Source organism: Lytechinus variegatus, chromosome 9, assembly GCF_018143015.1.
Source record: "Lytechinus variegatus isolate NC3 chromosome 9, Lvar_3.0, whole genome shotgun sequence".
NCBI lineage: Eukaryota > Metazoa > Echinodermata > Echinoidea > Temnopleuroida > Toxopneustidae > Lytechinus > Lytechinus variegatus.
The window spans coordinates 8,538,961-8,561,729 of NC_054748.1; the positions used below are offsets into that span (position 1 = coordinate 8,538,961).

At 36.7% G+C, this 22,769-nt stretch overlaps 1 protein-coding gene across 1 annotated transcript in view; it reads left to right on the forward strand.

Annotated features, from left to right (window-relative positions):
* Window positions 1–18,400, forward strand: part of LOC121421105 (cytoskeleton-associated protein 5-like) — a 77,714-nt gene extending 59,314 nt beyond the window's left edge. Inside the window, 13 exon segments of the mRNA XM_041615738.1 lie at window positions 1,929–2,123; window positions 3,916–4,015; window positions 4,831–5,007; window positions 7,589–7,776; window positions 8,261–8,336; window positions 9,165–9,353; window positions 10,198–10,356; window positions 10,821–10,922; window positions 12,322–12,514; window positions 12,733–12,854; window positions 12,856–12,945; window positions 13,626–13,661; window positions 16,951–18,400. Coding sequence (XP_041471672.1) covers window positions 1,929–2,123; window positions 3,916–4,015; window positions 4,831–5,007; window positions 7,589–7,776; window positions 8,261–8,336; window positions 9,165–9,353; window positions 10,198–10,356; window positions 10,821–10,922; window positions 12,322–12,514; window positions 12,733–12,854; window positions 12,856–12,945; window positions 13,626–13,661; window positions 16,951–17,067 — 1,744 coding nt within the window. The 3' untranslated portion in view covers window positions 17,068–18,400.
* Window positions 18,401–22,769: the final 4,369 nt, after the last annotated feature.

The window sequence follows — 22,769 nt, forward strand, 5'->3', positions numbered from 1 at the left end:
CATCACAATATTTTATATTCTTCCTTTGTCACTTGTACTTTATTACCCGTATTCTCTACTACAAAGTACTTCTATTCGCCTACCAATGTTGCCATCAGTTTGCTCCATTGTATCTTATTGAACTGTTAACACCATATAAACCTGACAGAATGCTATGTTCAAGTAAAAAGTCATTAGTTCAGGTCCCACATACTGTGACAAAGTCATATGGGGAAAGATCATTTTCACATGCAGCTGCTATTCTATGGAATAATCTGCCAGAATATCTTAGAAACATACAACAATACGAAAAGTTTAGAAATAGCTTGAAAAGACATTTATTCACCATTTTGTAAACAATTAATGTAAGGACCCGGTGCTCTCCCCTTCATCTCCACTCCTGTAAAAAGCGCTTAGAGACATGCAACTTTGCTTATGTATTTTGTGCTATACAAAAACGTTTCATTATTATTATTCTCTACCCTGTCGTCTGCTCTTGTTTTTGATAATTTGATGAATTTTCTGTCTGGGCTAGTTGCTGTATTAGAATCCTCTTTTTTTTTTGTGAAGAGTGTCAGCTCTTAAAATATTTCTTTCCCTGACTATATTTAGTAAAATCCTTGGGTCTCAGGATTTGTTATATTTCCCTCCATTTTCAGACGTGTAAATGATTGAAAAAGGATGTCAATGAATAAACAAAATTTGAAATTTCAATTTTAAAAGTTCATGCTCAAATGTGAAATGTACAATTGCTTATGTATTTATACAAATCCCTTCCCTTCATGCAGTGGGTGGATCTAAGATTTCCGAAAGGGGGGGGTTTATACAGAAAAAAGTTAACAAGCCCCCCCCAGGTCTTCACTCCAATGGTGATTTATGTCAGGAAAAAAATTGACAAGCAAAAAGAAATAAAGGCCCTCACTTGCATATTTGTTATGGCTCTCAAGGGGGGGGGGGGGGGCAAGGGCCGGATGTGCCCCTCCCTACCTTGGTTCGCCTCTGCGTTCATACATACATGTATCTTATCATTCCAACCTGAAATCCTAGTGTACCATGTCTTTGCATATATTTTTTAAGAAAATAAATGTATTTTATTGCTACAAAGGATAATATATTGCCTGTTGATCTGTTAATTTTCTAATCCCTCTTTCCTATATTTCATGACACTGTACATTCATTTGTTTTGCATTAAACACTTACATGTAGCTGATTGCTGAGTTTGTGTGTTCATTTTCTTTCTTTCTCTCAATTTTATTGGGATTTATTTTAAAAAAAAATCTGATTGCTTCTCATATTATTTATACAACTCACACATTATTATTGATCAGTTTCAAGACATTATTTCCGAATGGAACATCTTTTATTTCAAGTACAGCTGTAAAACTTGAATTTTCAATATATGACCATTCAATTTTAAAACTGTATATGACAGACGTTCAAATCTAATTTTAGGTCAGTTCTTAGCCAGATGACGCCAAACTCTCGTATTCTTTCTGTTCCTTTTGGGAATAGAATTGACAGTGGTACAGAAAATGCCTATTACTATAATTTGCATGCCTTTTATCTCTTTTTAAAGATAAATATCAGATGTGGTAATGATCTCAAAATGAGTTCGAACAGAATCCAATAAAATGAACACCCCAATATGTGCCAAATGGCTCTGGAAGAAAATGTTTAATTGCTGAGAAATGAGCAAAAAAAAATCACAGAATTCCATAAAATATCGGTATTTTTTCCAAGCAATATTAATACACTGTGCCACTTAGGCCTTTTGTGTTAGTGATTATGAGAATTATCGGTCTCCAGCTAAGAATTCATGATTTCACAAAGATATGTTTATTTCAATGTACCAGATCTAGGTCTATGATGATGTGGCATCTAACACTTATTTTAAAGACTTTCTCATGAAGTAATTGTTTGCTGCAACTACTTTCTTTTACCTTCAATAGGAATCCAGGAAAGACCCAGAGACCGGCAACAGCGCCCCCTAAGCCAGCAGGGAACCAATCCTCAATCCCGAAGGTCTTCTCACTAGATCTTGACAAGCTAGGTCTGAATGATGACGAAACGGATCTTAAAACGTTAGAACTAGAGGATACAGAAGTCAACGACCTTGAGAAACCGGTTGTTTTGCCAAAGAGAAAGTAAGCATGGGTGGATCCAGGATTTTCAAAAAGGAGGAAGGGGCATAGCAAAAAAAAACACTTAAAAGGTTTTCACTAAAAAATTGAAGGTCATTTTGTCCTGCGTAAAATTTGAATTTGACAGGCAAAAAAAAAAAGGTTTTTACTGAAAAATTAAGAAAAAAAATGAATGACAAAGATATTTGCTGTGAGGGGAGGGGGGAGACTTGTGTCTGAGCGGCATATTTACATTCAAATTAGTGACTATGACTCTAAACCGGGGGGGGGTGCATGGGCTAGATATGCCCCCCTGGTTCCGCCATTGAAAGTAAATACTCAATGGTGGCAAGTATTCATCATGGAAATTTAGTATTTGAACCAGCACCCTTGCATAATACAACCTCTAGTCCTACACTACTCAAATTTGGTCAGGTCCCCACCCATGATGCATCTAAAACAAATTTTCATCTTTTCACAATCAATTTGGAATTTGCCTAATCTACGGCAGGTCAGGGCAAGACCGAAGAAGCCTGCAGAAACCAGTAGGGGAAAGCTCGCAAGGCAAATGCCTGATTGATTGCGAAAAGATGAAAATTTGTTTTATTTCTATCAATCGGGTGCATCGCTTCACAGATACCCATAATGCATTATTATCAGCAGTGTAGTCTTGTGCTGTAGACCCACATGAATGATAACTCCTCATCAGTAAGAAGATAGAATAATATAAAAATGGGTGTTATGTGTGCTGGCACGCATGCTCCTCAATGAATTGTACCGCAGTAGCTTTTAAAGCTCAAGTCCACCTCAAAAAAATGTTGATTTGAATCAATAGAGAAAAATCAGACAAGCACAATGCTGAAGATTTCATCAAAATCGGATGTAAAATAAGACAGTTATGACATTTCAAAGTTTTGCTTATTTTTAACAAAATAGTTATATGAACGAGCCAGTTACAACCAAATGAGAGAGTTGATGATGTCACTCACTATTTCTTTTGTCTTTTATTGTTTGAATTATACAATATTTCAGTTTTCACGAATTTGACGATTAGGACCTCCTTGCCTGAAGCACAAAATGTTGAAATAATGGAGTTCCACATGTTCATGGAGGAATGAAACTTCATTTCTCATGACAATGACGAGAAAATAAAAATATTTCATATTTCAAACAATAAAAAGCAAAAGAAATAGTGAGTGAATGACATCATCGACTCTCTCTCATTTGGATGTAGCTGGCTCGTTCATATAACTGTTTTTGTGAGATGAAGTGTAACTTTGAAATGTCATAACTTTCTTATTTTACATCCGATTTTGATGAAATCTTCAGCATTGTGCTTGCCTGATTTTTCTCTATTGATTCAAATCAACATTTTTTTGAGGTGGACTTGAGCTTTAAAAGCTGCTGCGGTACAATTCATTGAGGAGCATGCGTGCGAGCACACATAACACCCATTTTTATATTATTCTATCTTCTTACTGATGAGGAGTTATCATTCATGTGGGTCTACAGCACAATTTTGATGAAATTTTCAGTGTTATGCTTGTTGAAATTTTCTCTTTTTATTCAAATCAAGTTTTTGCTGGGGTGGACTTGTCCTTTAACTGTAATTGCAAATATACAAGTTTAATGAAATTGGCCCTTGGGACCTGTTTCCTGAAGATTTGCTATTGATAACAAATGGACAATTTCTATAACAAGTTTTCTATCAGCCAATCAGATTAAAGGATTTCAGTAGCTTTTAACTGTTATTGCAAATTTGTCATAACAAGATGTTTTATGAAATGGACCCCTGTTTTGTGAATGTATTTTGCAGAGTACAGATGTCAGCCATGCCGACAATGATGCAACTCAACTTCATGATATCACAAATAGCCAGCAACGACATCGCTATCAGCATACAGGCTTTAGCGCAAGTAAGTTATAGCAATTGTTCATTTTCTTCTCTGCATTTAAATAATAAAGATATATGTATAAAGCATGTTTGCATTTAAATTTTTTTAATTTTGGAACAAGATAGCTTGTGTGAAAACAGAAAAATCAAAGAAACATATCAACGAAAGTTTGAGAAAAATCAGACAAATAATGAGAAAGTTAGGAGCATTTGAATATTGCGATCACTAATGCTATGGAGATCCTCCCATTGGCTATGCGACAAAGATGTGTGATGTCACTTGTGAACAACTCTCCCCATTACTTCAGTATATATTTCACCTAAACTGCCTCTTTTTATCACATCTATCCGTAGATTATGTGTTCTTTCTATATGAGGGCATGTAATACAGATTTTTAAAGAATACATCATAGATAAAGTGTTTGTATCACCATAAGGAAAAGCATGAACAGACATTTTGGGGGTATTTTACAGTCCATCAAAGGGAAAGTTGTTCACATGTGTCATCACACATCCTTGTCGCATTGCGAATGGGAGGATCTCCATAGCCTTAGTGAATGCAATATTCAAATACTCATAACTTTCTCATTATTTGTCTGATTTTTCTCAAACTTTCTTTGTTCTTATTCTTTGATTTTTTGCTTCGACACAAGTTTACTTGTTCCAAAGGTTTCATTCCCTTTTAAAACCTTTCTTTTTTTTCAGTCCAGATATTTAGGATTGTAAGGTTTCATTTTGATGGTTGTAACAATTTCTTTTTCTTTTCGTAAGCGCTTGGGCCATTCTGGGAAAAGCGCAGTATATAGATAATAATAATAATATTTTGTTCCATTTTAGTTGGATGAGATCTTGAAGGAACAGGAGAAGACCAAAGCTGTAGTAGAACACGTCGATCAGCTGCTCGTAGCGACGTCACTTCAGCTGCGTATGGCATTCAGTAAACACATGGGAGATGAGATCAATTCTAAAGATGTGATCAGAATGTACAGGTGCCTGGCAGCTCTCCTTGTATCGGTAAGATTTTGAGTTGTTGTAATTTCAACAAGTAAAACGAGAGATGTAGAGAGCGAGAGAGAGAGAATTTAAAGGTCAAGTCCACCTCAGAAATATGTTGATTTGAATCAATAGAGAAAAATCAGACAAGCACAATGCTGAAAATTTCGTCAAAATCGGATGTAAAATAAGAAAGTCATGACCTTTCAAAGTTTCGCTTATTTTCAACGAAATAGTTATATGAACGAGCCAGTTACATCCAAATGAGAGTCGATGATGTCACTCACTCACTATTTCTTTTGTTTTTTATTGTTTGAATTATACAATATTTCAATTTTTACGAATTTGACAATTAGGACCTCCTTGCCTGAAGCACAAAATGTTAAAATAATGGAATTACACGTGTTCAGGGAGGAATGACACTTCATATCACATGACAATGACGAGAAAATGAAAATATTTCATATTTCATATAATATAATACAAAATAAATAGTGAGTGAGTGATGTCATCAACTCTCTCATTTGGATGAAACTGGGTCGTTCATAGACATATTTTATTGAAAATAAGCGAAACTTTAAAATGCCATAACTTTCTTATTTTACATCTGATTTTGATGAAATTTTCTTTGTTATGCTTGTTGAATTTTCTCTTTTTGTTCAAATCAAGTTTTTGTTGGGGTGGACTTGTCCTTTAAGAGAGAATAAGGGGTGGGTTTCACAACATTTGCTTCGGCGACATCATCATCATCATCATCACCATCATCATCATCACCATCATCATCATCACCATCATCATCATCATCATCACCATTATCATCATCATCATCACCACCACCACAATCATCACCATCATCATCATCACCATCATCATCATCATCATCATCATCATCATCATCATCATCATCATCACCATCATCATCATCATCATCATCATCATCATCATCACCATCATCATCATCATCATCATCATCATCATCATCACCATCATCATCATCATCATCATCATTATCATCATCATCATCACCATCATCATCATCATTATCATCATCATCATCATCATCACCACCATCACCATCATCATCATCATCATCATCACCATCAGTAGTAGTAGTAGATTCCACACAATATGAATTGACCAACTTCAACCCTGGGTCTAACACTATACCCCATGGTAAACCCGACCCTAAACCAGCCAAAAAGCCCGCTATTGCAACCCTATAGCCCTAACGGTGTCTCTTAGACCATATGTGACCTACCACCCCACAACCAACAATAGAGAGCGGTGTTGGCTCAGTCGGTAACGCTTCTGCCCGTCGAACCAAAGATCGTGGGTTCGAGTCCACCCCAGGCAGATGACTGAAGCCAGTGCGTTGTGTTTAAACGTCTCTCCCATGTTTCATAGATGCAGGCTATGTTACAATGGAAAACACTCCGTCCCTCGTATAGGACATTAAATGGAGGCCCCGTGTAGAGGAGAGTCACCACCTTTGCACGTTAAGAACCCATTGCACTATTCGTATAAGAGTAAGGGGAAATCCCGGTGTAGTGGTCCACCTGCATTCCCCCAAATCAGTTATATCGGAAGGAGAGACCTGTGGGTCACAGTGATTTTTGCCTCCCTGCATTGAATGCAGAGGAAATTCAGCAAGAGCTGAAGGAGAAAACAAGGTTTGAAGTTTGGTGTTCACTCAAGCATGAAATGTGCGTACTTTGTAATCTTAATGAATCTTCCTAGCAGTCCGAAAAAATAGTGTCCAAAAAACTCTTTTCTTGTATTCAACTTCATGACTTCAAATTTTCACAGTATTAAGAAGATGAATTGCTATTTCAGATAAGCTACTCTTTTAAATTTTGATTTTTGGAGACTGCATTACTATTTTGGATATTTACAAAGAACCTTACCTGGCGACTTATTGGTGGTTTTGGGGTGGTAGGTCACAAATAAAGACCTGAGCAATTGTCACTGGAGCATATATCATGTCGCCAAGGTGGAGAAAGTAAGGGATAGAGGGGAAAGAGAGAGTAAAACAGAGAGAAATGTGGATAAGGAGACAGAGAAGAGAGAAATGGAGAATTTCTCAACTATTACCTTGATTTTCAACTATTATCTTAATCATTTATTCAAAGAAATTTGACGGCCACAATTTGCAATCATAAACGTCATAGAATCTATTGATTGTGGCTAAAATTCGGAAATCTGGGAAGCGTTACATGAAAAGTTTAATCAGTCTCAATCATTGAATAATTTTTCTCTCAACCAATCATGTGCAAGGATTTGTAGTGGCTTGTAACAATAGTCGGTGAAACTCACTGGAGACCATTTCATGAAATGGTCTCCTTGTTTGTGTCCAATGTGGTGAACTATCTGTAAACTCCCTCATCCTCCGGGAGCCTAAACAGGGCAGAGCAAAGCTGAAGCTGGGCCACTTGTTTTGAAGGAAAACTCAGGCCTTGATAGCATTAATGAACTGAGGACAGCCATGCTGGATAGAGAGGTCTGGAAGCTCTTCTATGTTCATGAGACCCAAGATGGCACACGCTTATAAAGCCATTCCTTGCCCCAGAACTGACTTGACTCGACTCTTTGCTTGACATTGCAGGTATTCCAGAACAGTAACCTTAGCCAGCGAGCCTCCAAGGATGTCCTGTGTGATCTTATCAACGGCCTCATCACCGTCCTCATCGACGACCGCCTCATGTCCTTCGACGACGGACCCCAGGTGGTGCGATCTTTCAACATCGTCATGGCAAAAGTGGTGGAAAATGCAAACCACAATGCGGCAATCGGGTAAGTTGTTTTTTTCTTCTTACATACACTAGATTCTGCTTAAGTCGACCTTCGATAAGTTGATAAGTTGACCTTCAGATAACAGTACTGTCTTGTGTATAGCCATACCGGTGAAGTACAGTGTGCAAGTATATGTACATGAACAGATAAAAGACCTGGGGCCTGTTTCAGAAAACTTGCTATAACAACAAATTTGCAATAACAGTTAAAATTACTGAAGTCCTTCAATCTGATTGCCTGAGAGTATTTTTTTTATAGAAATTGTCCATTTGTTATTATTTTAAATCTTTCTGAAAACAGGATCCAAATTAGTCAAAGCATTGCACCAAGAGGGGGTAAGAGTATACATGCTTTATAAAATATTGTATTAAGCGCTATGTAAACACAAATATTACATAAATCACATGAGATGCATATAATTATAATCATTATTCCAATTTCATTTTGGAGATATATTTTAATTGCTTCATTTTTTTGCTTACAGAGCTCTGATAAAGCTCCTCCAGGAATGTGTAGCCCGTGAAAGCGGTTCAACCAAGTTTGCTTCACTCATTATGAAGGTATAAAAGATTATCATTTCTTTTCCAGGGCCGGTTGCACAAAAATGTCTAATATGATATTTTTGCCATCCAATGGTAACTACCATGGTACTGAAGTTCAGCAGCCAATCAAAATTGAGGATTCCATTGGATGGCAAATTTATGATAAAAGTAACTTGTATATGACGGGGCCCAAAATCCCAATCAAAGGGACAGGAACAGTGGCAGAAAAAAATTGTATGAGGGGAGAGCATAAAGTTGAAACAAGTTTATTATATCGAAAAACAACTGGGTAAATCTGTAACTTTGAAAAGAAAGGGGAAATTCTGCATGCTTCATGCTTGCAATTTATTGGCCACTTTAAAAAAGAACAAGTTCAACAGCAGTCTTATCCTGCTTGATCTTAAGTGTTTAATATGCTATTACGACTTATATTGATGAATAAGTGTGGAAGTGGAATCGCCGTGGTGTAGCGGTTCTGACTCTTGCCTTTTAATCAGAGGGTCGTGAGTTCCAATCCCACCATGGCCTAGCGTCCTTTGGCAAGGCGTCAATCCACAATTTGCCACTCCCCACCCAGGTGTTAAATGGGTACCCGGTAGGATGCGGAAGCCTATGTAGTATGCCTAGCAATTGAGTCTTGGAACTCTTGTTGGAATTCTCCCCGGGGAGTGGAGAAGGTGCATACATTGTAAGTGGGCATGCAAGGATCCGATGACCGGGTAATAATATATCTGTAAAGCGCTTAGAGACGTCGTTCCGATGTGTTCAGCGCTATATAAATGCGGATTATTATCATTATTATTATTAAATATCATAATTGTAATTTTCATTTGATTTTTTTACCAGTGTTTATGGAGACTAGTCCGCACCATGCCCAACATAATCAACGAGCTCAACATCGACCGTATTCTGTTGGATCTTCATCAGTTCCTCAAAGCGTTCCCATCGTCCGTCTGGCGCGATCAGCCTAGCGATACGCCACTCCGTACCGTCAAGACCATCTTACACTCGCTGGCTAAGATACTTGGCCAGAAGGTAAGATTCATCAATAAATAGTTGGAATTCATTAAGCTTAAGTTTATTTTCTTTAAGCCTGTGTCAAGTTGTGATAAAGTCTACATGTATGCAATGTGAATACTTGCCATTGAGCACTCTGATCTTACAAAATGAATTAAACTTGTTTCATTTTTCTCTTTACATTCAAATCTACTTATGTTGAGGTGGACTCGCACTTAAAAGTCATCACTTTTTCTGATAGCCATAGCTTCCTATGTGCCCGATGCTGCTGCTATAGTCTACAAAATGTCTCAACTATTTATTTCTATTTTTTTGGAAATATTTAATGAATTATTTTGTCTAAAACTTTCAGGTATTGATTTAGTCCACTGCACATCTTTTGACTGGTTTACAATTTGATTTTTAACAAATTCCGTCTGTAAATATTCTCTGAAAATGTTAATGAATAGAATCTTTTAATTGAGGTTAAATATTGACTGTAAAAATAGTAATGAACTTTTGGATAATTGCAAACAAGTATTGGAGTACAGGCTAAATTGGTTTTAAATCATAGCCAATCGTACAATGATTATGATGATATGATGATATATTGAATTTGCTTTTATTCTTATAAGGAGAAGAGCATACAATCATGAAATTGAATATAAGTATTCATACAATGATTTAGAACTTTGCAGAGTAAAGAGGTTCCATGTCTCAATAGTCATTAAAAAAAGGTTAATGAATTTTATTCCAAAATCAAGTCGCAGACCAATCATAAGGTTTGCTGTGGCCTTTTTGCACCAAAAAAGAATATTGTATACCTCCCAATCAGTCCTAAGCAAATTTTTTTTTTTACTTTCATGTTAATTCACCCCTTTAGGTTCTGAACCACCTAACGCTGATTCCCGATACCAAAGATTCCGAAGTGGAATCTTATCTCAAGAAGGTTCTTCGGAGCAGCTCTAGCAGCGTCAGCAGTTCATCAAGCAACGATCATATCAACGGGTCCGCTCCTGATATTGTCAGAATGCATTCCGATGTAAGTTTTATCTTTGGGGATGAGTCTCATAGAGAGAAAAATGACAAACTTTTAAAAATCAATGCACAATGATGTAATTTCATCTTTGTTAGGCCGAGACTGCTTTTTTATAGTGCACATTTCTATATTGTAGCATCAACGGGGGTGGGGGATATAAAATCATAAAATTATTATTTCAGTGCACATTTCTATATTGTAGAATGAATGGGTGGGGGATAAAATATTCATATGTTAGAAAATTGTAGTAAAGTAACTCTTTTTCAGCCGTTAATTCGATATGAAAATATGAAGTGAACATTTGGTGATATTTTGTTACTGATGCAACAGTTTGACTGAATTACAGTGAAATGAGTACAGCTGGAGAAATAGATTGGACCATACCATATGAGAGGGAGCTTAGTAGAGAAAGGGCTGATTAATATTTTCTAAATGTGGTAATTCAATACTGCTATATCCTTGCACAGAAAAATGTGAAGCAATCACCCCGTAGAGCTGCCCCTGCGAGGACAAATGACCTTCTTGCGCACATCTTCCAGAAGATTGGATCCAATGAAAACACAAGAGAGGTAAGTCCACCTGTCTGCTTGCGATACAGGGCCCCATCACATAGTACACAAATAATGAATGTTTATTCATGCAATTGACATAATACTTCATTAGGTGAAAGATGAAATGATCCATTTTGAGGCGTAGCCGTGTTGAATGGATCATTATTTCATCTTTCACCGAATGAAGTATTCTGGCCATTGCACGAATGAAAAAAATCATTATTTCGTTTATATCACACCTAAAATATATTTTTTTTCATATGAAATTCATGAATTTCGATGATGCTCATGTAGTGTGAGTTCGGTCTGTTGATTGTTACGTCGTTACAACATGCATACTGCTGGTGCGTGACCTGCAGTTTCGGTGTGCGAGTGCAATGGACAAAATGGATCCAAAATTGCACGATGAATGGATCCAAAATTGCACGGTGATGATGTCATTGCAAAGTGGGCTGAATAAAGGATATGAAACAACCAATCAAATCACAAGGATTTATCATGGTGTCATACAAAGTTTAGTAATTGATTGTGTGACGGATTTCTATGATTGATTGCAATGATTATTGTGTATGATCAATTGTAAACAATCAGCTCAATCAGTTATCCTTGTGCTCTGTTCATTTCCTCTTAGTTTTCTGGCAAATTTTTGAAAAGTTCCTTGATCACTCATGCAGAGTGGATTTAGTGTGACATAAGTCCAATTCTTCTTTCTTCTTCTCCTACTACTCTGGTGGAAGAGCCGTGGTGTAGTGGTTCTGACTCTCGCCTTGTAAACAGAGGGTCGTGTGTTCGAATCCCACTGCGGTCTAGCGTTCTTTGGCGAGGCGTTAATCCACACTTTGCCACTCTCGACCCAGGTGCTAAATGGGTACCCGGTAGGATGCGAAAGATATTGTATATTTGAATTTGCCAGCGCCAAAATGAGGCTGCGATCCATGCAAGGAATGCTCCCCAGGGAGTGGAAGTTGTTCACTTTTCATGCGGGATAGATATAAATCCAATGACCAGGGTAATGATATGCTGTAAAGCACTTTGAGCCGTTCTGGGAAAAGTGCTGTATAAAAATTGGCTACTATTATTTTACTCCTCCTTCTCCATACAAACTTTTATTGTGTGTTAAAAGTTTAAAAGGATTAATTGTAGTTGTAAAAAAAATATGTACTTGTATGATCAGGCCTACATGTACACTTCCAGAAAGTACAATATTAGAGTATTATTTTCTATGAGAATTGATGGCAAATTATTGTGGTTGTGGTAGAAGTTTTGTTTTATTTCTTTTTTATTAATTTCTATTTTGATTCTGAAAGATTTACATGTACCTTAAAGGCAAAAGTATAGCATTGAATGCTAATCTTGTCATTTTGAATAATGAAAGCAAAACATAGTGAAATATGACCTCAAATAATCCATTCTCCAGGGCTTGGCCGAGCTGTATGACTTCAAGCTGAAATACCCCGAGGTCGACATTGATCCGTTCCTCAAGAAGACGTCACAATATTTCCAAACCTACATCACTCATGGTCTTCAGAACATCGCCAAAGAGAGAGGAGATAAGAACTTCCATACCACCAATGTCATGGTCAAAGATAGCCAACAAGAAAATAAATCGGGTAAGATATTTGATATTCCTTCCCAGGTTATTTACCGCAGTTATTTAGTTAACTTTTTCTGTAGCTGACATTCCAAGGGCCAATTTTATTCATTTGCAGGAAGAATCGTAATCAAATGCAGGTCCAAAAATCAAACTTAACTTGATTATCAGTCAACAGAATTTCATAGTTTATACAAGTTCACGTCTTCATAATAGAATCTCTTCTTTGTTTAGCAGAGCAAATCATGACGTCAAATCCACGATCTGTTGGCGACGGCACGGATGGTGAGGCGATCAACGATCCGTTGGGACGTATCAAGATCTTACGCGCCCGCTGTGGCTTGGAGAACGCTCAAGAAGGGGGTGATCGATAACGTCCCTAAGACTGCTCCCCAAGCGAAGCAGGAGATTCCTGCTCCTCAGATGGAATCATCTAATAAAGAACCTCTGGTAAGTTGATGCACATTGGTTTATATTTACTATCATGAAAATTCATCTGTGTTGGTTAAATTTAAGGAAAAGTTGGACTTTTTTTCTTGACACATAAATAAAAAATCAAAAGAATTACCTCAAAATGTTTGAATGCTTCCTCAGCGATGACTGAAGTGAACTGATGTGGCCTAGTGATGTAGCGATCAATAATCGAGTCAATCACTTTCTTAATCTTTAATGGATATTTGTCAAACCATTACCAATATTTTTTTAGTACTTTTTCTATTATTTTTGCAGTAAACTTTTTGTCAGGGTGAACTTCCCCTTTAAATATCAGAATACTGCCAGCATGTTTAAAAACGACCCCACAGTGTAGGTTGATTAATTTACATTCAGTGGGTGATTTCTTGGTGTTGCAATTTGGATTGCTTCCCCTGGCTACAACAGTTAAGAGTTTGTAAACTGATCCAGATCACATTATTGACATATCAACTAGTGAGTGACTTTTCAGGACCATCTTCATTTTATATTAGGTGTTATAATCGTGTAATAAATTGACCTAACACCAACACCGAAAGGTCAGCACTGAACTTGAAATCACCCAACGAGGCTGGCTTTAGTTTTAGCTTCACCCCACCAATACCCATGATTCCATTTATACTCATATCATTCATACTATCCCATCATGCAATTCATAGCGAGCAGGAAGTGGGCATCATTTTGTACCAGAGAGGGTAAGAGAGTTTGCTTGATTCATTGCATGCTTGTTTGCTGTACGTGTAAAGGCCACCGCCCACCTCAACTGGTCTACGACTGGCTTGCGACCGACTGAGTAGAGATGAATCGCAAGGCAGTCATAAGCCTCGACAGAGCACACCTTGCGATTCGACGACCATGTTGTCTGCGACTCACGCATACGCTTTTTGCCATTGCAACTGAGAAAATGGCGCTTACTACTACGTATGCGGGTTGTATATCATGTTTGTGTTGTGCAACTTTGCTGTCTGATTGGCTGGAAGTTGGATTGAGCTTGCGATCCAGTCATAAGGATTTGACATGTCAAGTCCTTACGATTTTTCCTTGCGACTTGTCTCTGACCTGTGTGCGACTCTCAAGCTGACGAGAGCTGTGACGTCACATCTCCCCTCACTCAGTCGCAAGCCAGTTGCAGACCAGTCGGGTCGTAAGGTGTGCGGTGGCCTTAACTCTTTGTCTGCTAATCTAAATCTGAGACCCCGATGCAAATAGAGAATGGGTCTGAGGTCGATGGTGCGAGATTTCGCACCAAGTTGAATAAGATTGTCACTTTCACCGAATACAAAATGTCGTACCATTGCACTAACAAGAATATTCGCTATTGGTGTTGTACAACGCCTCGGACGTTACCGAAAAATATGAATAATAATAAGATTTTTCCTATGTTAATCTATGAAAATTGGAAAGGACCTTTAAAAGCAAAAAGCAAAATCCCGCTAACGGGCATCTGATCTTAAGCAGCTATTCACATTTAGCCAGTAAGCCCTACGCGTATTGCATTTGCATTTTAAAAAGTGCAATGCATGGAGTCATAATTTTTATTGTGTCGTTAAATTGTTCCTGACTGTTTAAACGGTACATTATGGTCGGTACATTTTAGATGGTACGTGTGCAACGGTACAAATGTTGACATTCAGCATTCCGTTTGCTCGCGTACAACACTGAACCTAAGTAGGCGTTGTACAATTTGAAATGTATACGAATGTCCATGTTGGTATGATTTTGGCCGGGTATTGGACCCACAACCTCCCATTCAGAGAGGTGGATGCTCTTCCACTGAGCCACTATGCAGTGTACTAAAGTAAAGGTCTAATTTCTGAATCTTATTCGCTCTTCACCATGTGAAAACTAAAACCAACAATTTCACCCCCAAAAAGCATCTTAATATTTTGTCTGATTGTCACATAAATATATTTTTATTTGAATATACATACATGTTTGCCTGTCTACAGAATCTTTTTTATGCATTTTTACCTTGATATTTGCTGTTCTATGATTCTATTCAATATGGTTATGTCATGTTCTTTTCGCATGTTTAGTCTGATTGCATGATATTGTGATGATATTGACATTATCACAATGCTGAAATGAACTACATGTATATTTCACAGGTGAAACCCTAGAGAGATTGGAGGGGGAGGAGAGCTCCCCCCCTACATTTTTTCGTGATTAAATCTGTAACGCAAAAAGCTTTACACTGTTCTAGGACTTTTTCTTTCAAGTTTCTGTAACTTTTGAGACCAAATTTGGGGACCCTTGGTATGTGGTTCTGACATTATGCAACATTTTGTAAGTGCATGTCAAGACCAAATTTGCTGAAGATAACTTGGAGCAATTTGGCCTCCGGGAATAATCAACAAGCCCTGGAAAATCTCCATTTACTGCAATATTAAAGCTTATCTGAAAATACTGCAATTTGGCCTCCGGGAATGCTCAACAAGCCCTGGAAAATCTCCATTTACTGCAATATTAAAGCTTATCTGAAAATACTGCGTATAAAGGCAGTATGTAGGAGTCCCTGAAAAAAAACAACAATTATGCCTCCTTCCCATAGAGGGATATTTTCATAAATCAGACTAAAGATGACTAGCCCTGTGATTATTGTGATGTATTAAAATATTGCCTTTTCTGTCCTAGTGTCATTTGTTATGGTCGCCATCTTTTCTCTTTCAATGATTTTCAATTGATGATTTGATTTAACCGACTTAATCTTGTCTTGTCTGATCATGTGTGTTGTATTGGAATGGTTTGGTATAACTTGTGTTGTGATTACATTGTCATTCAAAATAATTTTTTTGATATCTTGTGAGTGCTTCTAACCGTTTGTTAACAGAAAAGAGCAATTCCACAAATTTTTAGCCCTTTTCTACGTCCGACCCAAATTCCACAAAATAACTTTTTCCTACGTCCGACCCAAATTCCACAAAATAATTAACCTTTTTCTACCTCCGACCCCAATTCCACAAAATAATGATTAACCTTTTTCGACGTTCAACCCAAATTTAATGTCATCATCTGCTAAAGTTAAATTATTATTTGAGAGCATTTCAAGTCTTAACAGAGACAACTCATTCTAGGAAGGCACCATATCATGTAGTGGGTTGAACATGGAATTTCCCAGAACTGAAATGTCATTTTGGCCAAAAATTTTTGAGGGATTTGAGTAGGTTGTCATCATACTGAATTTTTGAAATGCTTGGTCCATAATATACAGTGCAGAGTTGGTAAGAATGTAATTTAAATTTTGTCATTGTCTTGAAAATGTTGTTACAGAGCCTGTATAGTTATTGCAGAGCTGCCAAGTAGTACTGATTTTCCGTATTTAGTGCTGAAAATAGAGAAGAATACTGAAGGTTTCATGCAAAATACTGATTTCTAAAGTTTCAGTTTATGTGTTCTCCTATGGTATTCCTGTGAAAATACTAATTTCCTCACCAAAATACTTATTTTCAGCCTTGAAAATACTAAAATGGTCTTGTTCAGGTTGGCAGCTCTGGTATAGTGGCTCAGTAGATAAGTCTCTGGACTTTGAACCACAAGGTACAATGTTCAAATCCCTCCTCTGTACTCGCACCCTTTGGAAGGGGGTTTAACTCTCCTCCCAGGTGTATTAAACGGGTAGGAAGGAATTCCTTAATCAATTGAGTGTCCGATCAGCTTTTTTTTTTTTGCAGGAGTTTCTGCATTTTATTCAGAAATCAATGATAAATTAATATGTTCACATAATTAAATGAATACAAATTAAATGTGACAATTTAAAAGATATAATGTAAATAATACAAACAAGACTGATAATTAAATCATACCTAAGCATGTGATATAGTTCGGTAAAATACAGCTTTAGCTTGACCTTTAGCTTGACCTTGCTAAAGAAGTAGTAATAGTATACAGCGCTACAGAATCATTATTTTCGATGCTATGTAAATGTTGTACCTATTATTATATTTATTTTGATTATTTTCCTTTTTTTCATCTTTTTTTCTTCAGATCTCGTTAGGAAGCAGTTCGTCCAACCTTCCTGCTACCGCTCCTCAGCTCGCTCCTCTGCCGGACGTCGACGATATCAAGAAAAGATTGGAAAAGATCAAGAATTCCTGCAAGTAAACTCTTCTCGAAACAGCTTCTAAACCTTGTACACCGAATACATTCAAGGACTAGACGCAATGGACAATACATACACATGATATTGATGATGGTGATGATTATTTGGTTGATGGACGGCTTCTCAATGTTTACTCTAAGACAGAAGCTATTGTCAGCATCAGATGCTAATATATTTGAGAGGATTACATGTAAGAATTTCTGCAAGGCAGGCGTTCCCATGATCAGCTTATTAATCTTGCAACTTAGAGATTCAAGGACTTGTTTCTATGAACGGCTACAGAACCAATTTCATTTTAATAGAATCAATGAGACATACCCTGGAGCAGCATCTGATCCTTGTACTTTGGCAGTTTAAGTAAAACTCACCTACATGTAGGAACAGCTTCATAGCCTTGTAGACTTGAGAGAGGTACAAGGACCTGCAGCTTGGGACATCTTCTTAACTAATTTTGCTTTGATAGAATCATATAATCTATCAGCGACATGTGATCCTTGTGGATTTCAGAGTCAATCGTTTCCTGCAACGAAATTGTTTCCTTGTACAGCTTCTAAACCTTGTTGACTTAAGCGATTCAAGAACCTACAGCTATGGACGACCTCTAAACCAATTTGACCTTGATAGAATCAGTTATTCATATTTATCACCAGCATTAAATCCTTGTAGATTTCAGAGTCAAAGAATTACTGCGAGGAAATCATTTCTATGAACAGATACTAAACCTTGCAGATGGGAGATAATTCAGAATTTAGACACATGAACAATTCCAAACTTTCAAAGCTGTAATAGAATCACTATAAGTGTTATATCAGATTCATATACCTTTATAATTGAGGTAAATATACAATAGACAATTATATTCTTTCTTTCATAATAATGATAATAATATCTCCTTGAAATCTATATGTGTATTGTTACTAAAACTGGAGAAGAACTGTTACTAAACACAAACAGAAATACAGTAACTGCCTGTAAGCCAGGCAAAAGATGCCCCTTTTTGATCGAAAAATGTATTTCAAGTCTTTCTCTTTTTTTTTAAACCCCGAGCTTCCTTTCAATTTTTTTCTTTGTTTTTGTTTGTTTTGGGGAATGTAGCATCTAGTTTATGCCTTCAAAAAGGTTATTGAAAATTCTTCATTGTGCTTTAGATCTTGTGGTCCCACCTACAGATAATGGTGTCTGTGTTGCATTTGAATATCAGGGGGCAGTTTCACAAACACTGTAGTTGGACTTAAAAAGAAGACAGTTTTATTCAAACCTAGAAACGAGCTAAAAAGATTAACTTGACCTTAGTCCAATCTGACATTTTGTGAAACTCCCAAGAACAAATTAGAACGCGATAGACTGAAAATGAGCTTGTACATAGATGAGGTAGTCTAGCGACTGCTGCTTTCACTGCTTGCCATTACAAATGGTGTTTATACAAGTGTACATTTTACAATGTAAAAATTGGAGGAGAAACTATACAGTCTAATGTACAAATGTAATCATGTATATTGTAAATATATATGATGTATAGGAGTGGGGTTGGCTGCATTGTACGAGTTCTTTTTTTTTATGTTGTTCACCAGTATTACTTTTGTATTATCTTGGAAGGGTTGACCTCATAATCCAAGATTTCTGACTGTTTTTGTTAAAATTCCCTTATGTTTGTGTTTCTGAACTCGGCTATTTTGTATCTCCAATTATGTTGGATCCTTTTTGTCCTTTATCTCCAATTATGTTTTTGACCAGGTATTTTATTATACCATGCTAAAAAGTGTATAGATCTATGCTCTCTCTTTTGTTTAATTTTATGATTTTCACCAACAAATGTAGGGACAGTGATTTTCCGCGATCGCGGAAAACGGACGGAATTCACGGAATCAGCTGTTTGAAACGGAAAGTGGCTTTTCAAACGGAAAATCACGGAAAACATGTTTTTTTCTCAAAATGCACAAAAAAGCAACAGAAATTCATCCCAAATCCTCAACAAAATACGAATATCAACTGAAAAAACACGATCTCACTTTGCAACAACAATCATGACAATCAACACATCGTAACTACACTCGAGCCTCTCCATCACTCGATCGTATCCAAATTAGTTTACACTTACGTCCGCATAGAAGGCAGAATCCGGCCGTGTGTTGCTGCCCTCTACGTTCGGTCATAATATAATGATCACGGTGATTCATCAAATCCAAAATGGCGGATATTCGGAAGTCGTCGACTGCACAAAACGATGTCCGAAAAGTCCCCAAATCAGCGATAAAATCCCATTTAACAATAAAATAATGCTAATAATATGAAAGGTGAGAATATATTCATGTTGATTATGTTTCCCTAAATATTTTATAAGCTCGAATCTCTTCGATTAATATGGATTTTAAAGCGATGTTAGTACATTGGTAGATGCAAATTTTGAGCAGCGCTAGCATTTTGACATCGCTACTCGTTGTGTATTGGTTTTCTATGTAAACGGAATTGTCAATTTTTCTTGTACACAAAGTCTATGGGGAAACGGAATTTCCGTTTTCAGACATGCTGAAACGGAATTTGAGATTTTCTGAAACGGAAAAGGCAATTTTTAGAAACGGAAAATCACTGTCCCTACAAATGTTATATGGTTAGCTGTAAAATAAGCTACAGGGATCATAAGAAATAGTTGGTGAAAACTTCTGAGCTTTTGTAATTAGATTGGTTGTGAGTGCCATCGAAGTAGTTTGTGAAACCAACTGTTCACTCATGATCGAATGATTCGTGTGTGCTAGGAGATGTTTGTTACAATGGTCAGTTTATCAAAAGTTCTTGTGGATTGTTTCGCATCGGGGTCCCGTCTTACAAAGAGATACGATTGGTCCGATCAACCACAACCACGGAAAGCCAACAACGTCAACATCTAAGATGCATGTTTGTTCAAAATATTTTCTAGATGTGATGTGTATTCATACATTCATTGTTTTTCTTGACAATCCGCTTCTCTGTGTTCTTACCAAGGACATCATGCAAATTTCCTGGAGAAAAAAAATTACGACATTATTGGATTTCCATATACATGTTGTTTAAGAATATATATGGTAACTCTTTGTAAGACGGGGCTCTTCTATATCAATAATATAATCAACCAGTGCATGTATTCACTTATTCATCATTAGGGAGCAAATTTTTAAAATGGGAACGTGATTGGAATGCAATGTATTAATTAAAACTGTTCATTTATTGGTCAAGAAATTAGCAGGATGTGACGCAATTTGCTCTATCCAGCCAATATCATTACTGATTAAAAAATGTAATCCAATAGAAAATATTCAATTTCATTAAATGCGTGCAATGGGGTGTCTGTCAAAAATTCTAGGGAAAATTGACCCCATTTGGATAACAAATTTTTCAAAAGGGAACATGATTGGAATGCAAGGTATTAATTAAAACTGTTAATTTATTGGTCGAGAAATTATCCAGGATGTGACATGATTTGCTTTATCCAGGTAATAGCATTACTACTTAAAAAACGTAATCCAATAATAGTCAGTAAATGTGTGCAATATGGAGGCTGTTAGATTTCTTAATTGTAGAATGTGCCATCAAAATCATCCAGCTGATCGAAATGGCCATATTATCTATAATTTGTTTAATTATTTTTTTTTCCTTTGTGAAAGGTATTTGGCCTGTTGCATGGAAGTTACCATAATAGTAACTTTACCATTCAATAGTAACTTCCTTGAAAATTCTTTCTTTGATTGACTGTTGAGCAACCTTAATATGGTAGTTACCATCGGATGATAAAGTTACCATAAAAAAGTAGGAACTTTTTAAGCAGTTCGACCGGGGATGATTTATCTTGAATTCAAAGGCCAGTTAAAACTATTTTTTAGAACAAGAAGGACTTGTGTTTGCGTATTTTGAATAATCACTTCATACTCCCAGGAAAAAAACATTGATTTTCTCATTATGTTCAGAACTTCTGATGCAAGTTTTCTGTGCTGTTTTAGTTTTACTTATATTTCTTATTCAAAGGGTTTCTCTATGCAAAACGTTTATTGATTTCAGCCATGATAGAATGAGAATAGAATATATGAGATTGTTGAAGCCTCCTATATTTTTCAGAAGAAAAATTTTGAGTAAAAAATGGGCTGCTTATTCAAATTCAACTTGGAATAAAAGGTAGGGCAATGCAGAGATAATGGTCGATGAGACATGATGGGTCGTGAGCCACACGCATTACAATGGACCGACATGTGTTGAAATGTATGGAACTGTTTGATCCTTAGGCAAGGCTATAAGGAACGACAGATTTCACTATTCAATTGGTTTATTACATTTGTCTGCAAAATATAATTTGTTCTGTACATGAAGAGGAGGCGTGATAGCTCAGTCGGTAGGGCGGGGGATTCGTATTCCGGTGACCCGGGTTCGATTTCCACTTGGTGCGCTAGTGCCCTTTGGTAAGGCATTAATCCTTTAGTACCAGGTCCCTCGGAGAGGACCTTAAGCCGTCGGTCCTCTGGTTGCTTGCTTACAAGCATTCATGCTTTCTTAGCAATCAGGTAAATAAATCACCACCAAGATGAAAAGATAATGTCGTGAAATGATTGAATGATGAAATATATAAAAGGGGGATCTTTTATCTTGTACCCCAACATTATATGAATATATGACCACTGTCTGTAAGTGCACACTTATGTTGTCTGTTACACCTCTGTAGGTCTAATAGTGTAATTGCTATTGCATGGATGTGTCATGTATTGCTGTTCAAATAATGAATGTCTCTATGAGTGCAATGGACAGAATACTTCATGAGGTGAAAGATTTCATCTTTCATCGAATGAAGTATTCTGTCCATTGCACGAATGAAGAAACATTCATTATTTGGTTTATATGACACCTAAAAATTTGTTATTTTTTTCATTTGAAATTTATGAATTTCAATGCAAAATATGCTCATGCAGTGCGAGTTCGGTCTGTTGATTGTTACATGTACGTCATTACAACACGCGCACTGATGGTGCCTGTAGCTGCAGTCTCGGTGTGCGAGTGCAATGGACAAAATCGTATGGATCCAAAATTGCACGATGAATGGATCCAAATTGCACGATTTATGATGTCATTGCAAAATGGACTGAATGAACGATATCAAACAACCAATCAAATCACAAGGATCTATCTAGGTGTCATATAAAAGATTATAAAAGATTCAAGAACATGTAATAGTTAAAAACATCACATATATCTGTAAACTGAGATTTTGTGGAGAGTTCAAAGATTCCTTTTTTTATGGTGAATTTGAAGCCATGTTCCCATGGTAAACAATTCATTCAGAACTGTACATATGATTATTGATGCATGATTAATATTCAGACACTGCGAACGATATGTATTTCCTAATGTGAACATACCCCTTGTACAGACTTAATTCGTGTTAATATGACCATGTACATGTATATTGACGTGAAAAAATGAATGCTTACTACATGTAGATGTATGCATTCATCATTATACTTAGCTGTAAAATATAATATGCATGTTTGTGTGTGAAAGAGATGTATACTTGATAGTAATAATCAGAATTCTTTTCTAATTTTGGTTTTCATACGTCGTGCCAGAGCTTTGATTTCGTTTTCTTTTCAAGATCTCTATATATATCGCTATTTTTGTATCTTTTATTTCTGTTGCCTTTTCACACTTGACCGCTTTCTGCGTAAGAAATGTACAGATATTGGCTTGT